At 40.8% G+C, this 15,882-nt stretch overlaps 1 protein-coding gene across 1 annotated transcript; it reads right to left on the bottom strand.

The window, feature by feature from the left end:
• Nucleotides 1-1,404: 1,404 nt before the first annotated feature.
• caly (calcyon neuron-specific vesicular protein) lies at nt 1,405-5,818 on the bottom strand. Its single transcript, XM_070926830.1, has 4 exons — nt 5,690-5,818; nt 4,919-5,038; nt 3,553-3,666; nt 1,405-1,644 (listed from the first exon to the last, which is right to left on the bottom strand). Exons 1-4 carry the CDS (start codon nt 5,816-5,818, stop codon nt 1,411-1,413), a joined length of 597 nt encoding a protein of 198 aa, XP_070782931.1. The 3' UTR covers nt 1,405-1,410.
• Nucleotides 5,819-15,882: the final 10,064 nt, after the last annotated feature.

Below are 15,882 nucleotides of genomic sequence, written 5' to 3'. Positions count from 1 at the left end.
CCAAATAATACGCACATAAATAGTCTGTTAATTAAATAAATAGAAAAATGTGAAGACAATAGAAGCTTTCAGGTAGTACATTATAAGCTCTAATTATATCTACTGCATGATTAGAGCGACATACATTCATATCAGGATCATGATGAGTTAACCCTGCGGTCATACTGTACATGGTCATTTACAGGTGCAGCACAGAATATGTGATCAAAGACAACATTTAGTAACAAAACTCGGATGGAGCATCAGATTTAAGTTAGCGTACATACATGAACATACAGCATTATTGATTTTTTTATATGTTGTAGTAATACATTAAATGTTTTATCCCTAATTACAGGAAGTAGCTCACATCATAACAGAACAGAACAATAGCCTTCAAATGAAGAGCTGTACAGTTCAGGACCTTTTACTTGTTGCACAATTTATTGTGTTGTAGATTGAATTTAAAATGGACTAAACGTACTTTTTGGGCGATTAATTTCACACACAATAACCCATAATGTCAAAGAAAAAAAACACATTTTCAGAGACTGTAGATTTTGATAGTTTGGTACATTCCAAAGTTTTTAAAACAGCCAGCATGCTTGTTGTTGTGCAACACACACAACAAAATCAGATAATAAGACGTGGAATCAGCTCATTTTAATTATAGTTCTTTGCCTCAATGGTTCAACTGTGAGCACATTCGCTGATGATGTCATACGTGGCCCTCTGAAACGAAATGAACAGACGGCGAGATAACAAGACGGAGGGATGAAGAGAAAAACTTGTATAATAATCTCGTTAAAAACTTGTTATCTTCACTTCTCGCTCGGAGCTCTCGCCTCGCTTCTCTTCTCTCACCTCCAACTCTGACAAGTACACTAATGTATGCACACACACACACACACACACACACACACACACACACACACACACACACACACATAAATGCAAACATGCATACAGTACATTTACAGCGTACAGTATTTACATGAGCATATACTCACACACACACACACACACACACACACAGACTGCAGATGGCAGAGTTTAGTCACGACTCAGTAACACTGTAAAAGTCAGGCACATTCTCAAACACTTTAATAACATTCCTGCCTCTAACCACAACAACTCGCCACACACACACACACACACACACACACACACACACACACACACACACTGCCACAGTTGGGTATTAGCTTGTGTTAAATATGAACAGAATAACTGGATTGAAGTTGAGTAATGTGGTTTACATTGGTGATTTAAGTTTTCAGTAATTATACAGACACCTTTAAGGTTTTGGAGCACCAGTATAAACAAGTGATTCAATGAACTGTACGGGGGAAGAAAAAACAATTCCTGAACACACACACGGTCAAAAAATAACCTCCGCTGCCTCTAACACCTGCGTTTCTGTCAGCCGCTTCACTCCTCTCCCTCCAGCACTCCTTTCAGCGGTTCGCTGCCTTGTTTAGCCTCCTCCGCCTCCTTCAGAGTGCTGAGGACTTGCAGCCATGGTGGTGGCAGCTCAATCCCAGGAGGACTGGGGCTGAGCATGTATGGCAAGCAGTCGCCAATGCTGGCATGGACATCTCGCTCCTGCTGCTGCTGCTGCTCTGTGTACTGCATCTCCAGAGCGGCTGGGATGCAGTGCTTTCGCTGCTGCAACAGAAAGATTAAAATATATTTGTCTGTATTAGTAAAGAAGTCAATTTAGGCCACAAATTGCTACGACATTCAGAAACTAGTACATCCCAGCGGGCCACCACAGACTGCAGATTTGTTCTTGAAATGAACTTTTATTGATAATGATTAACAAACTTGTCTAGGATGCAGAGTTAGGAAGTCCAATCCATGGAGGGGAATGCATCCAATTATTTTTATTATGCAAGTCAGACATTCCATCAAACGCTTTGACATCGCTTAGCAAAGCTCTAGAGAAGAGAGAGGTGATGATGCACATTAACATTAACAGTCTTCATTAATAGGTTCATAGAGGAGGTCTACAGTGATGCTATATTGTCTTGGGGTAGAAATACCAAAGTAATTTTAAATGATTCCATAGGTTGGAATCTTCTTCTGTACATTTCACCTTGTCTATATTTGCTGAGGTGTGATGATGTGCGGCTGCTCTCTTGAGCTTTCTGGTGCAACTTCTTCTAAAACAGGGATTTAGTGAAATGTCGTGTAGCGATCGACGCAGCTTCGGCTTGTTTTAGCGCACAAGAAGTTCCTGAAAATAAATTTTAGCCCTGCTCAGGTAATAATATCCAGCCAAGCACTTCCAGGTGGTGCCAGTAGTGTTGGTCGGGCTTGGTCAAATAAATATGTCATCAAGTCACAACAAGGACCATTACAACACATACAAAATAAGAAGAGAGAGATAGAATCAGTCTCAAGTCACAGACATTTAAGCTCCTGCAAAAGTGTTTTTTCTTTATCCTAGTGCACAGATTAACACAGATTTACAATACCAATACATGCTGTATTAGACTTAGTTGCCAGGAGAAGTTCATTTAGCACGAGCCTTCACGGAAAACGCTTCCTTTGCGACATCTTTAAACTTGTTTTTGAGGAGAGTGAATTAAATCAAACAAACTGAACGTCCATCCTGTTAATGTTATGTTTTGGAAAGAGCCCACTGAGTTGTGTTGACCTCGCAAGTGTTTCCCTTCGGAGGATCCACTACCTGACCTTCCCTCGCAGTGAGGAGTCGGACCTCTCAAAAGCACAGCAGTGACTACGCCTCCCTCCATCCTCCATCCTCCATCCTCGCTCCTCTTTTTATGTCTCCAACAACGCATTAGCAGGAAAAAATGCTGAAAGCAACTGTAACCGGCAAAAACTTCAAAAGCCTTGCCGGAAGCCCCCCCCTCCCCCCTCCCTCCCCCTTCCCTTCCTTGCTTCCCCCCTCACTGTTAAGCCTTTAATCACAGTTTAGTCACGCTCAGCCCTAATTAAAGACCCCTCTGATTCACAGGCGGGCGTCCCAATCTCTGCCTGACCAGAAAGCGGGCTCTGTCCCTCCCTCTCCTTCTCTCTCTCCCACTCTCTCATTTTCTTCTGCGAAACAGGCTCTTTAACTAACATGCGTGGCAGTGCCGGCTCGCTACACGATGCCTTCAAGGTGTCGTTGGGAGATAATGAGTTTGGTTTTCCAGCTCCAGTTTTCAGAGAATGCTGTTGAAGTGATGTGAGGGTGTGCCGGGAAACAAAGCACCAGCTGCATTGTAGTCTGTGTAAGTTAGTATGTGTATCTGTGTAAGTACCCTTTGAATGGGTGTCACACAGACTACTTTGGTTCGGATAATTCAATAAAAAGTCTGTGATATCCAAGGACGAGGCCCTGATATGAGCTGCTTCTGCTGCTGTCTCTGCTGTACTGCAGGAAGATGATGGCCAATATATTTAGATTTTCTTTCTCTCCCCAAGTCATTAAAATCCACCTTTATACATCGGTGTGTGTGTGTGTGTGGACACAAGACTTCATGTGTGTTAATGCACCCTCAGTTTTCTGCAAGGATAGTGAACAGGAAATGTGTGTGTGTGTGTGTGTGTGCTGCCTACCTTAAGGATGAAACCCACTGGGCAGGTAAGTTGGTCATACCACATGGCTTTGTACATGAGCAGAAGGAGCAGGCTGGTCAGGAAGGCCAAACTGATGAGGATCAGACCTGTGATCTGACCAACAACACACACACACATATGAACACACACTGTATATACATATACACCACTTCAGCAACAAGCGTCATCTGTACTAAAAGAATAAGGCTGGAAATATATTTTTGTTATTGTCAACAAATTCCATGAAAAGACCAAAACCAAAAAGGCAAATATAAAATTTCATTTTTTAAAAGTCAAATGATTTCCTAAAACAGCTGGGTGCGGCAGTATTTCTCAAACTGGAGAATACAGAGCATTTGTTGAGGACTATTTTCATCAGGGGATTAATACACATGGAGTGCTCCAGTGAGTATATATGGCAGTGGGACGACGTACAGTATGTAGGATTGACTCAAGATAAACTACAGTGTGTGAGTGTATGGTAATGAAGGGACATATCTGCCAGTGCAGTGTTTCATAAAACTGTTTTAAATTGTGTTTTTTCTGCTACAGCACATATCTGCTCTGTACATAACTTGTCCTGTGTTATCCTTTGAAACTAAAAGGGAGAAATTTAAATATTTTATATTTTTTAAATATTTTAGTTTCATGAAGGCTCCCCCTAGTTTTGCATTAATCCGACAGAAAACTGTCTATGTCGATGCAGCCAATCAAACGTTGTATAAAGCAGTAACGTCAGCGTCCTATCAGAGGCAGAGCAGACGTCACACTGAGCCAGACAGCAGCTACACAACACAAGAGCCAGACTCTGAACTACAACTACATTCAATTGCAGACCACATTAAAGTCTCCTTCCTATCTAAGTTACAAACATGAACACATGAACACTATCTGCCCAGGACATGCACACTACAGCACAAGTTTGTTCCCCACGATGTAACACCGGCACTCTGGCAGCCTGTCAGCTGCTGTCAATCAAACACAGACACCGACACCGACACGCCCCTCCAGCCGGCTGAGATGAGAAGGAGCATTTTTGATATTTCCCCAAACACCTTTTTTCCTCCTTTTAATAACACAAAACTATTAACAATACACTTAAAAACATTGACATTATTCTAGACTGCAACAAGAGACAAGTAAATGTGGTTTTAGTCTGACTTTATTTTTGGACAATGGAGCTCTACAGACAGAGAAATAAACTATATCAGGGTTTGGATACACAGTCAATACTTCAAAGTGTAGTCAGTCCACTTTTGGTTTTGGTATATGCATGGGATTTGTTGACAATAAGAAAAATATTGAATATTTCCAGACTTATCTTTTAATCAGAACTTGAGCTGATTCCAGGTCGTTGTTGTTGTACCTTGGCTTTATCTGAAGCATCACTGTAGAAGTTGATATTCAGCTTCTTGACGTTGGGCACATACAGCTTGTTCTTCTTCTGCTGCTGCTGCTGATATTGTGTTGATGTCTTCACAATGACCTGCAGCACAAACAATGCACCGTCATCTTAACTATTCTGGAGAAAAAAAACAAATTAGCTGTTGTTTGTTTTGCATTATGGTTGATGGATGACGTTGTCCCCAGTGTTCAGCACAGGTTCGGTGATCCTGCATCAACTGAAAATACTAATTTGCATTTCTAATAATACACAAACATCATTTGCAAAAGCAATTTTAATCGAGGGCTTAAGAAGAAATTTGGGAGCTACAAAGTGTTTTTTATGTTAATGATTCAGCAACATCTCATCAGCCTGTGGAACATCCTGTGCTGCTGAGTGCATCATCCAACCAAAATATGATTGTGTGGGCTTTCTTCTTGTTTTATGCATTCAAAGAGGTGCTTGCATGGCGTGGGCAGATACCAAGGGTATAACCTGGGACAGTAGCTAAGGGAGGGAAAATACAGCGGACTCAATGTTGGGGCTCATGCTGGCAAGGTAAGTACATTAATGGTGTTTGTCCAGACGTGTTCCACACTGAGTCGTAATCTGCTGGCTATTTTTGTAATGTTGTAATGCAGGGTTTGTTGTGGTCTGTGAGCAGAAGAAACGCAGTGTTTTAGAGAAAAACAAACATAAGTGGGCAGGCACATAAACAGACTCACAAACACAGACCTAACAGGCCGCACTTACCTTGTCTGCGAACGGCTGCTGGAGCTGGTGGACTTCCAGGGGCGTGATGAGGGGGATGTTATCAAAGCCGTCGTCCGCAGACGGCTGCTTCTCCAGTTTATCAGACAGATTGCTGCCCAGCTTCACCATGGCTGCTCAGCTGCCTGAAAATGCCTGGACAGATCTGGAGAGCAGGGACAGACAGCTCAGGTCAGGCTGACTCAGACTGTGTGCTTTGTAACCAAATGTGACAGCACTGCTTGTAGCTCAAATCGAGGTTCCTGGCAGGACACGAAAGAAGGTGGAGAAGCTGACAGAAGGAGGTGGAGTGATGAAGAAAAACAGGACAGGGCAAGAGTTATATAGACCGCAACAAAAGAAGACTAGAATGAAGAAGTACTTCACTACTACTGCAAGAAATGACTTTGAGATGCAACGCTGGTTTGTTGGTCCACCACTTTGCTCCTGACTGAAATATCTTCATTCATGGTGTCAAGAGGATGAATCCTGCTGACTTTGGTGATCCCTGACATTTGATCTAGCTCCACCACGAGGTGGAGATTTGTGTTTTTTAGTGAAATGTCTCAACAACTACGTCACTATCATCACGTCAAAACTGTTATTTGTCCAATACTTTGGTTTATGACTAAATACCTGCAAAGCTAATGACATTCCCATCAGCCTCAGTTGTACTTACAAATGTTAGCATGCTAACACACTAAGCTAAGAAGGTGAACATGGCAAACATTATACCTGCTAAACATCAGCATGTCAGCGTTGTCATCGTGAGCATGTTAGCATGGGGATGTTAGCTGTAGCTCAATGCAAGCTGAAGTCCAGCCTCAAAGAGCTGCTAGCATGGCTGTAGACTCTTAGACTTGTTAGCTTGTAAAATCAAATAAAACACCATAAATAACTAATAGGAAAACATAAATGTAGTATATTTGTATCCTTATAAAGTGTAAAAACGTCAAATTGCTGTTTTACAGTAGGTTATGTGTCAGATTATTTCTTGGCTGGGAGTAGTGACTTCGTAAAGCCTCCGCTGGTTACCTGGCAACAGCTCAGAGCCGAGACGTAGTCCAGCACATAACCTCCCGTAAAACCATAACATGTGGTTTTGACACTTCAGTTTTTGTATTGATTAAACAAATGAGATATAACGTGTTATTTAGTGAGTTTAAGAGGTGCTGGTAGGCGGATTCTGTTTGGACAGAGCGAGTCAAGCTGTTTCCCCCGTTTCCAGTCTTTATGCTAAGCTAAGCTAAGCTAACCGGCTGCTGGTAGTAGCTTCATACCGTACAGATATGAGAATGATATCAATCTTCTCATCTAACTGTCAGCAAAAAAGCAAATAAGCATATTTCACAAAATATCAAACTATATCTTATACCAATAATTGAATAAATCAATGAGGTTGTGGTAAGTGGAATCATAATTATGTGGCTTGAATTGGGGGCATATTTCAAAAACTTCAGACTTCTGTATGTGTAACCACCCTCATCAGGAAGTCTGCTTTCTTCCTGTTCATCCAGTCCAACAGTCTAGAGTAAACATGTTTCATAACTACTGTGTATGATCGCTTCCTCCAAGTTCTTATCTTTAATGTTTATAATCGAACACCTCTCTGCTCTGATAACGGCTCTATTTTCTCTCCTCGATCAAACAATGATCTAAATGTGGAGGAAAGAGGTGAGGAGCCACTTATCTCGTTCACACAGTGCAACACAACACCTTCCCTCAGCCAAAGGACCCCACGGGCCCCACTGACGCCAGCAACTCACAATGATGATACACACAGCAGGAGGCAACGAGCTACAGCATTTATGCTGCAGGAGAAATCCCTGATGCTCAGGAAATGTTTTTCTGATAGAGGAGATAAAGGAGTGAGGCCGCTGGACACTTGCAGTGTGAATACATGATCTGCTAAAGAAGGAAGAATACACTGTCATTAAGCAGAGGCCTATCAGCATTTTTACATCTTCAAAATTTTAAAACCAAAATTCATTCTGGGCATTGAACCCTACAAACCAATCAATCAGGAAAACCAGTGCAAAATAATCGAATCTAAATTGTGTAAAAGACAAAGACGTGTCTTCTGAAGCTGAATCTGTTCAGCAGCTTTTGTCAAGTGAAAAAAAAAGGATGTTGAATGATTATATTACTCAAGACTACAGTCCTTGGTGTCCCTGGCGAGTGGGTGGCTGAAGTGGTCATCTGTGCTGACCACCATTTTTCCTCCCCACAGTTGGAGAAAGTGAAGTGTGGGTACGATGAATCATCCTGAATCTGTGATTAACAAACGAGCCGGGTGTTGCTGTCAAACACTCAGTGTTCCCACACAGGAAATCAGAGCTGCATGTGACATCTTTCAAATGCCCGTTTTACATCCACTGTAAAACAATGTTAAAATCACAGTTTGATATATATTTATCAGCCTACAGGACCGGGAAGAGTCCAGCTCTCTAACGGAGAAGACATGCTGTGTTATGAATAGGTAAGAGTGGTCTGTTTATGCCTGCTCCTCTCTCAAGTACTTCAGGGTTCACTGGTCATGCATATCCGAACTTGCTGCATTGAAGACTGCTGCGACAACCAGGACTCAGAGAGCAGAGACACAACAGCCACACATGAAACAGATGGAAGGCTGATACAAAAACAATTTTCTATCTAATTATAGATCTGAATGAAGTATTTTGGAGCCGGTGAAGAGCGTTTTTGCATCCTCAAATCCCACACTGCACATGTTCCACATAGGGCTTGTTTTTAATGAGTTGAGGAGTTAATTAATGTAGCCTACAGCCATAAGGACAATCAATAGATGCGTATTTAATTGGAGCCTTTTATGTAACGTGGAGTCGGCGCACATTACAACGCAATCCAGCCTCATACAGTCCCATATAACAAGATAAAGATGAGACGCGAGTCCATTCATTCCCTAAAGCAGATTAATGAATGAATGAATTACCTTAATCACTTAACACGTCATGAGAATAAATACCTGTCCTACAGCGCGATGTTCCGCAGCGGCGGAGACTCTCTTCACCCGCAAACACATCTGCCCGATACGCAGACAAACGGCCGCACCCCCAGACATGTGGACAGAAAAGAGAGGATATAAACTTACTGTGGCTTTCTTGCGCTCTCCTGTCGCCCGTGGATGGGATCGGACCCCGCTGGTGCTGACGGGGACTCGGTGTGAACGCCGGTTGCCGTGGTGATGTGTGATTCACGGCAGGACTGCGCATGTAATTGAGCCCGGAGCGGCTCCGTGCTCCGGAGGAAACTGGCAGCTCAGTGTGAATGCGCATCTTCACGCGGCTCACGGGGGGATTGTGGCTGATCAGGAAATGCGTTGCGTCTGTGGGAAATAATCATATCTCGGTTTATCTGAGTGTTTGTCATCAGTGCGGTGAGACAGGGGCCTTAAGGGCTCGTCACCAAGTGTCTGGACTACACATTGCACAGTTATTTAACAGCTGCAGAGACTGTAAGACCGCGTCCACACGGAAACTCTGACAGGATCGATACGACGCCTTCACAAAGTACGAAACAACATGAAATAGTAGTGAGCCACATCTTATTACGCAAAGGCTTCATGCATGGTCAACCCAAAAGAACAACTTCTTCATTTGGGACACTTTCCTTTTTTCTTAATCATGTTCCTTTTTGTAAAGTTCAAACTGAGTTAACCCTTTAAGCCTTCTTCATTTCTCAACATTTCCCTTAAATGTCCTTTTAAGACAGACAGGACATGTTTCCACAGCGCAGGACAGCATCACGTGTGTTTCTGTGTCTGCTGACCTCAGTGGTGGAAAGTCAAAAGGGAACTTTTACAGTGCTGGACTTGAGTTGCAGTTTTGAGGTACTTCTACTTGACTTGAGTATTTCCATGTACTCTGACTTCAACTCCACTACATTACACAGGGACATTTTGTGCTCTTTACTATTTATTAGACAGTTACTGGCTACAGTAACACCTTACTATTTAGTATTTAAAATCAGTATATAAACATGGGCCTCACTGGTTTAGAACGCACTATAATGTAGTCGTAAGCAAGACATTTAATAAACAAGTGTTTATTAATGTACAGTATTTGTCAACAACTCTCTCATGAAGACATATCTTATATCATTATATCAACTGTATTTGACCATATTATCATTCATTATCCGTTTATTCAGCAGCCTATTCGTGCTTACAGTTATAGTTAATACATACATAAATACACAAATAAAGAACTGCATCATAGTGTGTTTACTACATGTTTATATACTGCTTGTAAATGCCAAGTCTAAAGTGTTAACCCTGGCTACTTTACACATTAAGATATACATTCAAAACATATGGTTTATGATGTTAGATGACATTTTAACTTCCCAGGTGAATATAAAGTAGATAAAATGAACATTAAAATTCTGCTTACATATGAATGTGTCGTTTTGCATGATAAGTACATTTTACCTCTGTACCTTCTCCTAAGCAGCATGAAGAATTGAGTACTCTTACTTTAAAAAGATCTCAACAGTTCTTCCATCACTGGCTGAACTCCGTTTGAAGGAAATATTCACACTCAAGCTGCTGAGAATTTCTAATGGTGATAACTTTAGATCCCATGTAAATATTCTTGATGTCTTTAGTATTATTTAATACACATTTACCTGTAATTCAGCCTCACCCTTTAAGCCCTTTTTGGAAATATTTGGATCTTTACTACAATTTAAAATATAGCTCTCCAGCTGCAGAGTTTGTAATGACGGTCAGAAGGTCTAAGGTCGGCAGACATGTGCAGCTCAGTTGCCTTTGACCTACTAACTGATATCCCGTGACCTGGATGACCTGAGGAATCTTCAAAGACATATTCAAGCATTTGTGTATTTCTGGGTTATTGACTCTTGAAACAAAGGCGTCTCGCTGTGAGGAAGAGTTAGGTGGAGCAGCTTACTGGAGGGCTTTTTGATCCATGGTGATGCGGTTCACCTCTCTCAGTGAAGGCGATGCATATGCAGAGGTGTGTGTCAAAGAGAAGTGAAAGACAGAGATACTTTTGAGTATTTATTCATACGTGTGTGTGAGTGAGTTTGAGACAAGCCTGTGTTTCAGAGAGTGATGTGTTGGAGAATGAGTGGGAAGAAGGAGCCAGGCTTGTCTACAGATTTAGATCAACCTTTTCATGGAAAGAGGACCCATGCTGTTTTCCTCTTTGGCCGTGCCTGACTGTATGAATTCATTATGCCTTTAGGGGAGCACTCGTCCAAAAATCAGCAGCGAAACCCCCCTCGCCCCCTGCCAACCCATCAATTGGGCCTACATTTATTATTTTGACCTTTCCTTTGCGGGGGAGTGACATCAAAGTGGATCCTCCACTCGTTCCTCTGTAAGGAGACGGAGGTGTCATCCTCACAGTGTGAGAGGCAGACTGCCGGCCTGCGCTGGTTTTGTTGTCAGTGAAGAAGAGAGACGGAGTCTGGGTCAACATAATTAAAATGAGAATCAATTAGGCCGTGGTGTATGAAAGAAACAATGTCTGAAACCAGGCTAATGTGTGACTAATGTTTGTTTGTTTGTGTGTGTGTGTACACTTCTGTGTGTTTATAAATCTTTTTTGAGACATTCTGATGATTTGAGGATTTCACAAATTTAAATGTGGTATTTTTAAAAATATATTACGACTTCGACTTTACATAATCTTGATTAATCCCCTCCGTAATCAGTTCTTTATATTAATCATTGTATGTACATGTTGCCACAGCTTGTGAAACCTGTGGTAATATGCTTTTTATTTGTTTGTTTTATATTAAAATATTTGGTTTGTATGATAATAATGATGATATTATTCTTGTTTATATTTTAAACTGAAAAACAGAAATCATATTTGTTCCTTATAAAGAATTAAAAAACAAATCAACCAGTTCATTGTTGTTGAGTCAGACAGTCATTAATGGTCATTTAAGGACCTTTTAGTAACTTCTTAGTGTTAGAGGTCTAAAAAGTTGAGTACTACAAGAGGAAAGTTTCCCAGAGCACTAAAACTATTTTGCAGTAAATTGGTTCCAATTGGCAAAGTGAGTTCTGACATTTGAAGGTCAAGGGAGGGACCAAAATATCAAATGAAAAGAACAGTTATGTCCTTCAAACTAAAAATTAAACCGAATAAAAATGTTGTTATTGAAATTGATTAATTTAGTCACAAGATCATGTTTCTAAAAGGTCTTTGTAAGTCAAATTTATCAACACGAAGAGTGAACGAGCTGCTACTGCACTTCCCCTCTCGCTCAGAAACACTTCAACTGTGGATTTCAAGCTTTTGTGTCGTTTTCTTGGAGGCAGAGCAGTGACGATGTGGTTAAGGGAAAAAGAACAACAGTGCTTCCTTGTGTCTCCAATGTTTTCTCACAGCCATTAACTTTGGTTGAAGTGTATGAAGGCCACACATCTTCATATAACTCAGAGGTGACGACAAACAATTCTTAACATAACTACAATCTTGTATTTTTGTCTAATTTTTTTCAGTTTGATGCTGTTAGAATAAGCAATTTTAGTGAAAGTTTTAGCTGACTTTTTGGTCATTACTTTATTCAGATAATGGCTGTTTTTCTCCACACATATCCGATGTTAAACATTATGTTTATTTTTATCTCAGTGTTGTACAACATGTGAGCACTGGATACTATCCAACAACTTCAACAGCAAAAGCTTAGAGACTGTACAGAAAAAAAGGATAAACAAACCCAAATATTATAGTTAAACCCAGACCCTAATTCTAGACCACGTCTATAAAGGCCAGTGAATTATATAGTAAATGAAGGAAACGTGAAGTACAAGGTCTCCAGCCTTCATATAGGGAAACAGAAAACACTGTAGCTCAAAGAGATCTGCAGCAGGATCTGAGAGTCCTTAACACAGTAGCCCCTCGTACTGCGCCGCTCCGCTCTCTCTGCCATCCGACCTTCAATCACTTCCTCTCTGGCTCAACGGAGCGCCGGCCGCCCATTTCCTCCCTCCTCGACTGAAAACTCATCTTCGAAACAACATCGCCCTCTTCCCTCTGAAGAATGTAACCTTTTCCAAGCCCATATCCCATCTGTCTCTCTCTCAGTGTAGTTCTGTTTCACTCCTTGTTGGTCACACTGATGTTACAAGAAACCCAAGGCCACGGTTGCTGTAGCTTCTCTTTATTTTTGGCTGCTTAATAGTGTTTATTTGTAGCTCTCAAAACCCAAATACCAGAGAACATGAGTGAAATGCCTGAAATAAAAGATGTATGGTAATAAAAAGAGTACAACACATGCTATGTAAAGTGTGAAGTAACGTGGATTGTGTTGTCTATAACAGTGAGTTTCTAAACCATCAGTCATCAATGTTATTTTTATGAACAATACAATAGTAATAAAGCTTTTTGAGAGAATCCTAATTTGTTTGCATTAATTTGATGTTTTGTTTGAACTTTAAAATCTATCTTCATTTTCACACACAATATATTTCCACTTAATAACTAATAGCTCTGATTGATTTGCTCTCCACTTTCTGTCTGCTGTACATTTGGTAATTCACCTCATAATATGAGCAGCAGCACTGACTTTATTCTTTTAATCGGACGCCACTCAGTCCAATAGTTTGTTTTGGGTAGTCTGAGTGACGTACCGCTGGAACTTGGGTAGGGAGTTAAAAAACCTTAAGACCTAACATAAAGTATCCAAACACATATAGCAGAAATGGCTTTTCAGGCACCCCGTGACATGTTCATAAACATATATTTCTGGGAGCAAAGTGCAATAAGTTGTCAAAGCTATTGAAGTATTTTAAATCATCATGTCAACTGCTTTACCAACAGGGCCATCTAGTGTCTGATCAGCCTCATGACCGCTCCGGCAGAGGCTGAGCCCGACAGCAGAGAGACTGAGATCCTGACGGCTAACAAGGTCACACATCAGATGAATGAGCTGCAGCAGATCTGGATCAGCTGTTCTTCTTCATCAACAGATGGCAGCAGCACATCAGAGACAGCAGTGGTCTAACATGGGACTGTGTTTGTTTCATTAGATAACTGGATACCCGACAGAGAGCAAATTATAGTCTATCGATGTGAAAACTGAACATTAATAAATGGGTAATGATTCATTTGAATGCTAACAAATAAATTAGAATCAAAATGTCAATTGTGGGTTAATGTTGTGTTGAAGATTTAGATATCAGGTGTTACTGATGAAGACATTATTTTATACTGTTAAAGAATTGATAAATAAAATGTGTTTTCAATAATGCATTAATACTGTGTCAACTCAGGAAAAGCCTGTATTAATTATATCATTAATTGATTAATTGTGATTAAAATTCCCTTCTTAGAAGTAGCAATACAGAAACGGAAACACAGAACATTATTATCCTATGAACATATAGCAGTAAATATACTTCAGTGTTGAGCGGCCGGAAGAACAGCCACAGTTCAGAGAGTTAAATTAAGCAGCATTAAACAGTGACCATTTTGCGGTGTCACATTTACATGTGGTTAGTTTCAATTATTTAACTATTTATCATATTTTATAAACTAATGATTGATTTGGATGCAAAACAAGTTCAGATAAAAGTAGTGGGGTGAAAAGATACAAAACCGCTCTCTGATATATGGCGGAGTAAAACTAGTTGTGAAGTCTCACACTTTGCATCCTCTGTAACAAACGTTCACAAGTTAAAGCAATTGTTTAAAATAAATGGTTAAACTAATACGTGAAAGCACTGTGTAGAATGACTTAAGTTTTGTTTAGACATTATTTAGGATCGACAAACACATGAACTCATCCAAGTCATCAGTACCTCAGAGGATACATTAGTTCCAACATACAAAAACAACCAGAGGGACGCGTTCACACCATGTAATAATGTCTGATAACACGTTAAACCACAGGTGAATTTCAATCAAAGGTGTTAATAAACACACGTTAACATCAACACATGATGCAACCATATTCCCTTGACACATGTGAGCCACGACCACAGCTGGGACAGAAAACATGAATGTACTTGTTCGTGAACAGCTGAGCTGAAAATGGAACAAATGTCCAACAATTCAAGAAAAACTCACAAAGACACATTGGACAGGGCAGAAAGAAGAAAATGCCAATGAAAAAGTTGTTAGAAAGAGGAATATAAGCACAAATACGACTCAAACTGGGAGGGCGTTGAGCGTTTAACAGGATAAAGTTGATATTTGACAGTTTCAAATGAGCAAGATCAGCTCAAACCGGGACATTAATTCATGAAACTGTCTCCTCAGAGGAGTATGTACAACTACAACTTTGATTCACACTGTTTCCCACCAGCTCAAAGGTACAAATAGTACAAACTAGAGAGGCCGCATGTTAGGAAGAGCCCTTCTGCATATCATTCAGCATTACAGTCATGATAGTGACTCGAGGAATGGTCACAATGTCATTACACAGTATGGACAGAATTATTGAAACCACGGTGGAGCTGACAGGAGTACTACATTATTTTAATATTTTCACAGCTCTATTAAATCAACTTGTCATAGTAGGAAAAGTACAGGTGTTACTAATAACTCTATTAAAGTTCTATTAAACTGTCAGTGTAACAGTGAGCCAGCATGCACAATACCAGGACCCTGAAACTTAAGTTTGGAATGGAATTCAGCCGTCATTCATTTAAACCTGTTCTTTTTCCTACTGTGACGTGTCAAAATGTCTACTGTGAAATAGGCCTACACACACAGCTGCAGAAGCAAAAGTACTACACCAGTCAACAACTTAAGTAGAGTACTGTCTGTCTGCCTGCTGTGGACCATCATGAAGCCAGTGGGTTGTCCCAAACAAAAACACTGAAAAAGCGCCCTAAAAGTCCTTCAACAAGTGCTGTTGCTGAGACGTGAAAGTCCATCTGATGTACACTACTGAGTGTTCACCTCTCAGGACAAAAATGGTTCACTGAGCCTGCTGTCCAATACAGCTGCCTCAAGACACAAAGGGGACATGTTGGACTGAATCTGAGGCTCCCTTGCAGGTGAGGTCCTATAAACCTATAAACCACCTCCTATCTGTTTTAGAGCTACCTTGGCTAACCTGGGGACATGAATGAGGCTGCAGGACCCAGTCCGTGAGGTGCTAAAGATTGGCCAGGGCTCCAAACGACCCGAAGGACAGTTTGTCAGAATGGGTCACTCATTAATCGCAGGGTTGACAGTTCGGTCCTGTCCACA

This window comes from Enoplosus armatus, chromosome 2, assembly GCF_043641665.1.
Source record: "Enoplosus armatus isolate fEnoArm2 chromosome 2, fEnoArm2.hap1, whole genome shotgun sequence".
Taxonomy (NCBI): Eukaryota; Metazoa; Chordata; class Actinopteri; order Centrarchiformes; family Enoplosidae; genus Enoplosus; species Enoplosus armatus.
Note: the sequence above shows the minus strand (reverse complement) of the source record. Positions and strands in the feature narration are given on the sequence as shown.

Bases quoted from the DNA above. Each gene is read 5' to 3' on its own strand.
- caly (XM_070926830.1), bottom strand. From the start codon at position 5,818: ATGGTGAAGCTGGGCAGCAATCTGTCTGATAAACTGGAGAAGCAGCCG. The intron at 5,039-5,689 runs GTAAGTGCGGCC...TTTGTGCTGCAG, and splicing joins AGCAGCCGTTCGCAGACAAG to GTCATTGTGAAGACATCAAC. The intron at 1,645-3,552 runs GTAGGCAGCACA...CTGTTGCAGCAG, and splicing joins CAGTGGGTTTCATCCTTAAG to CGAAAGCACTGCATCCCAGC.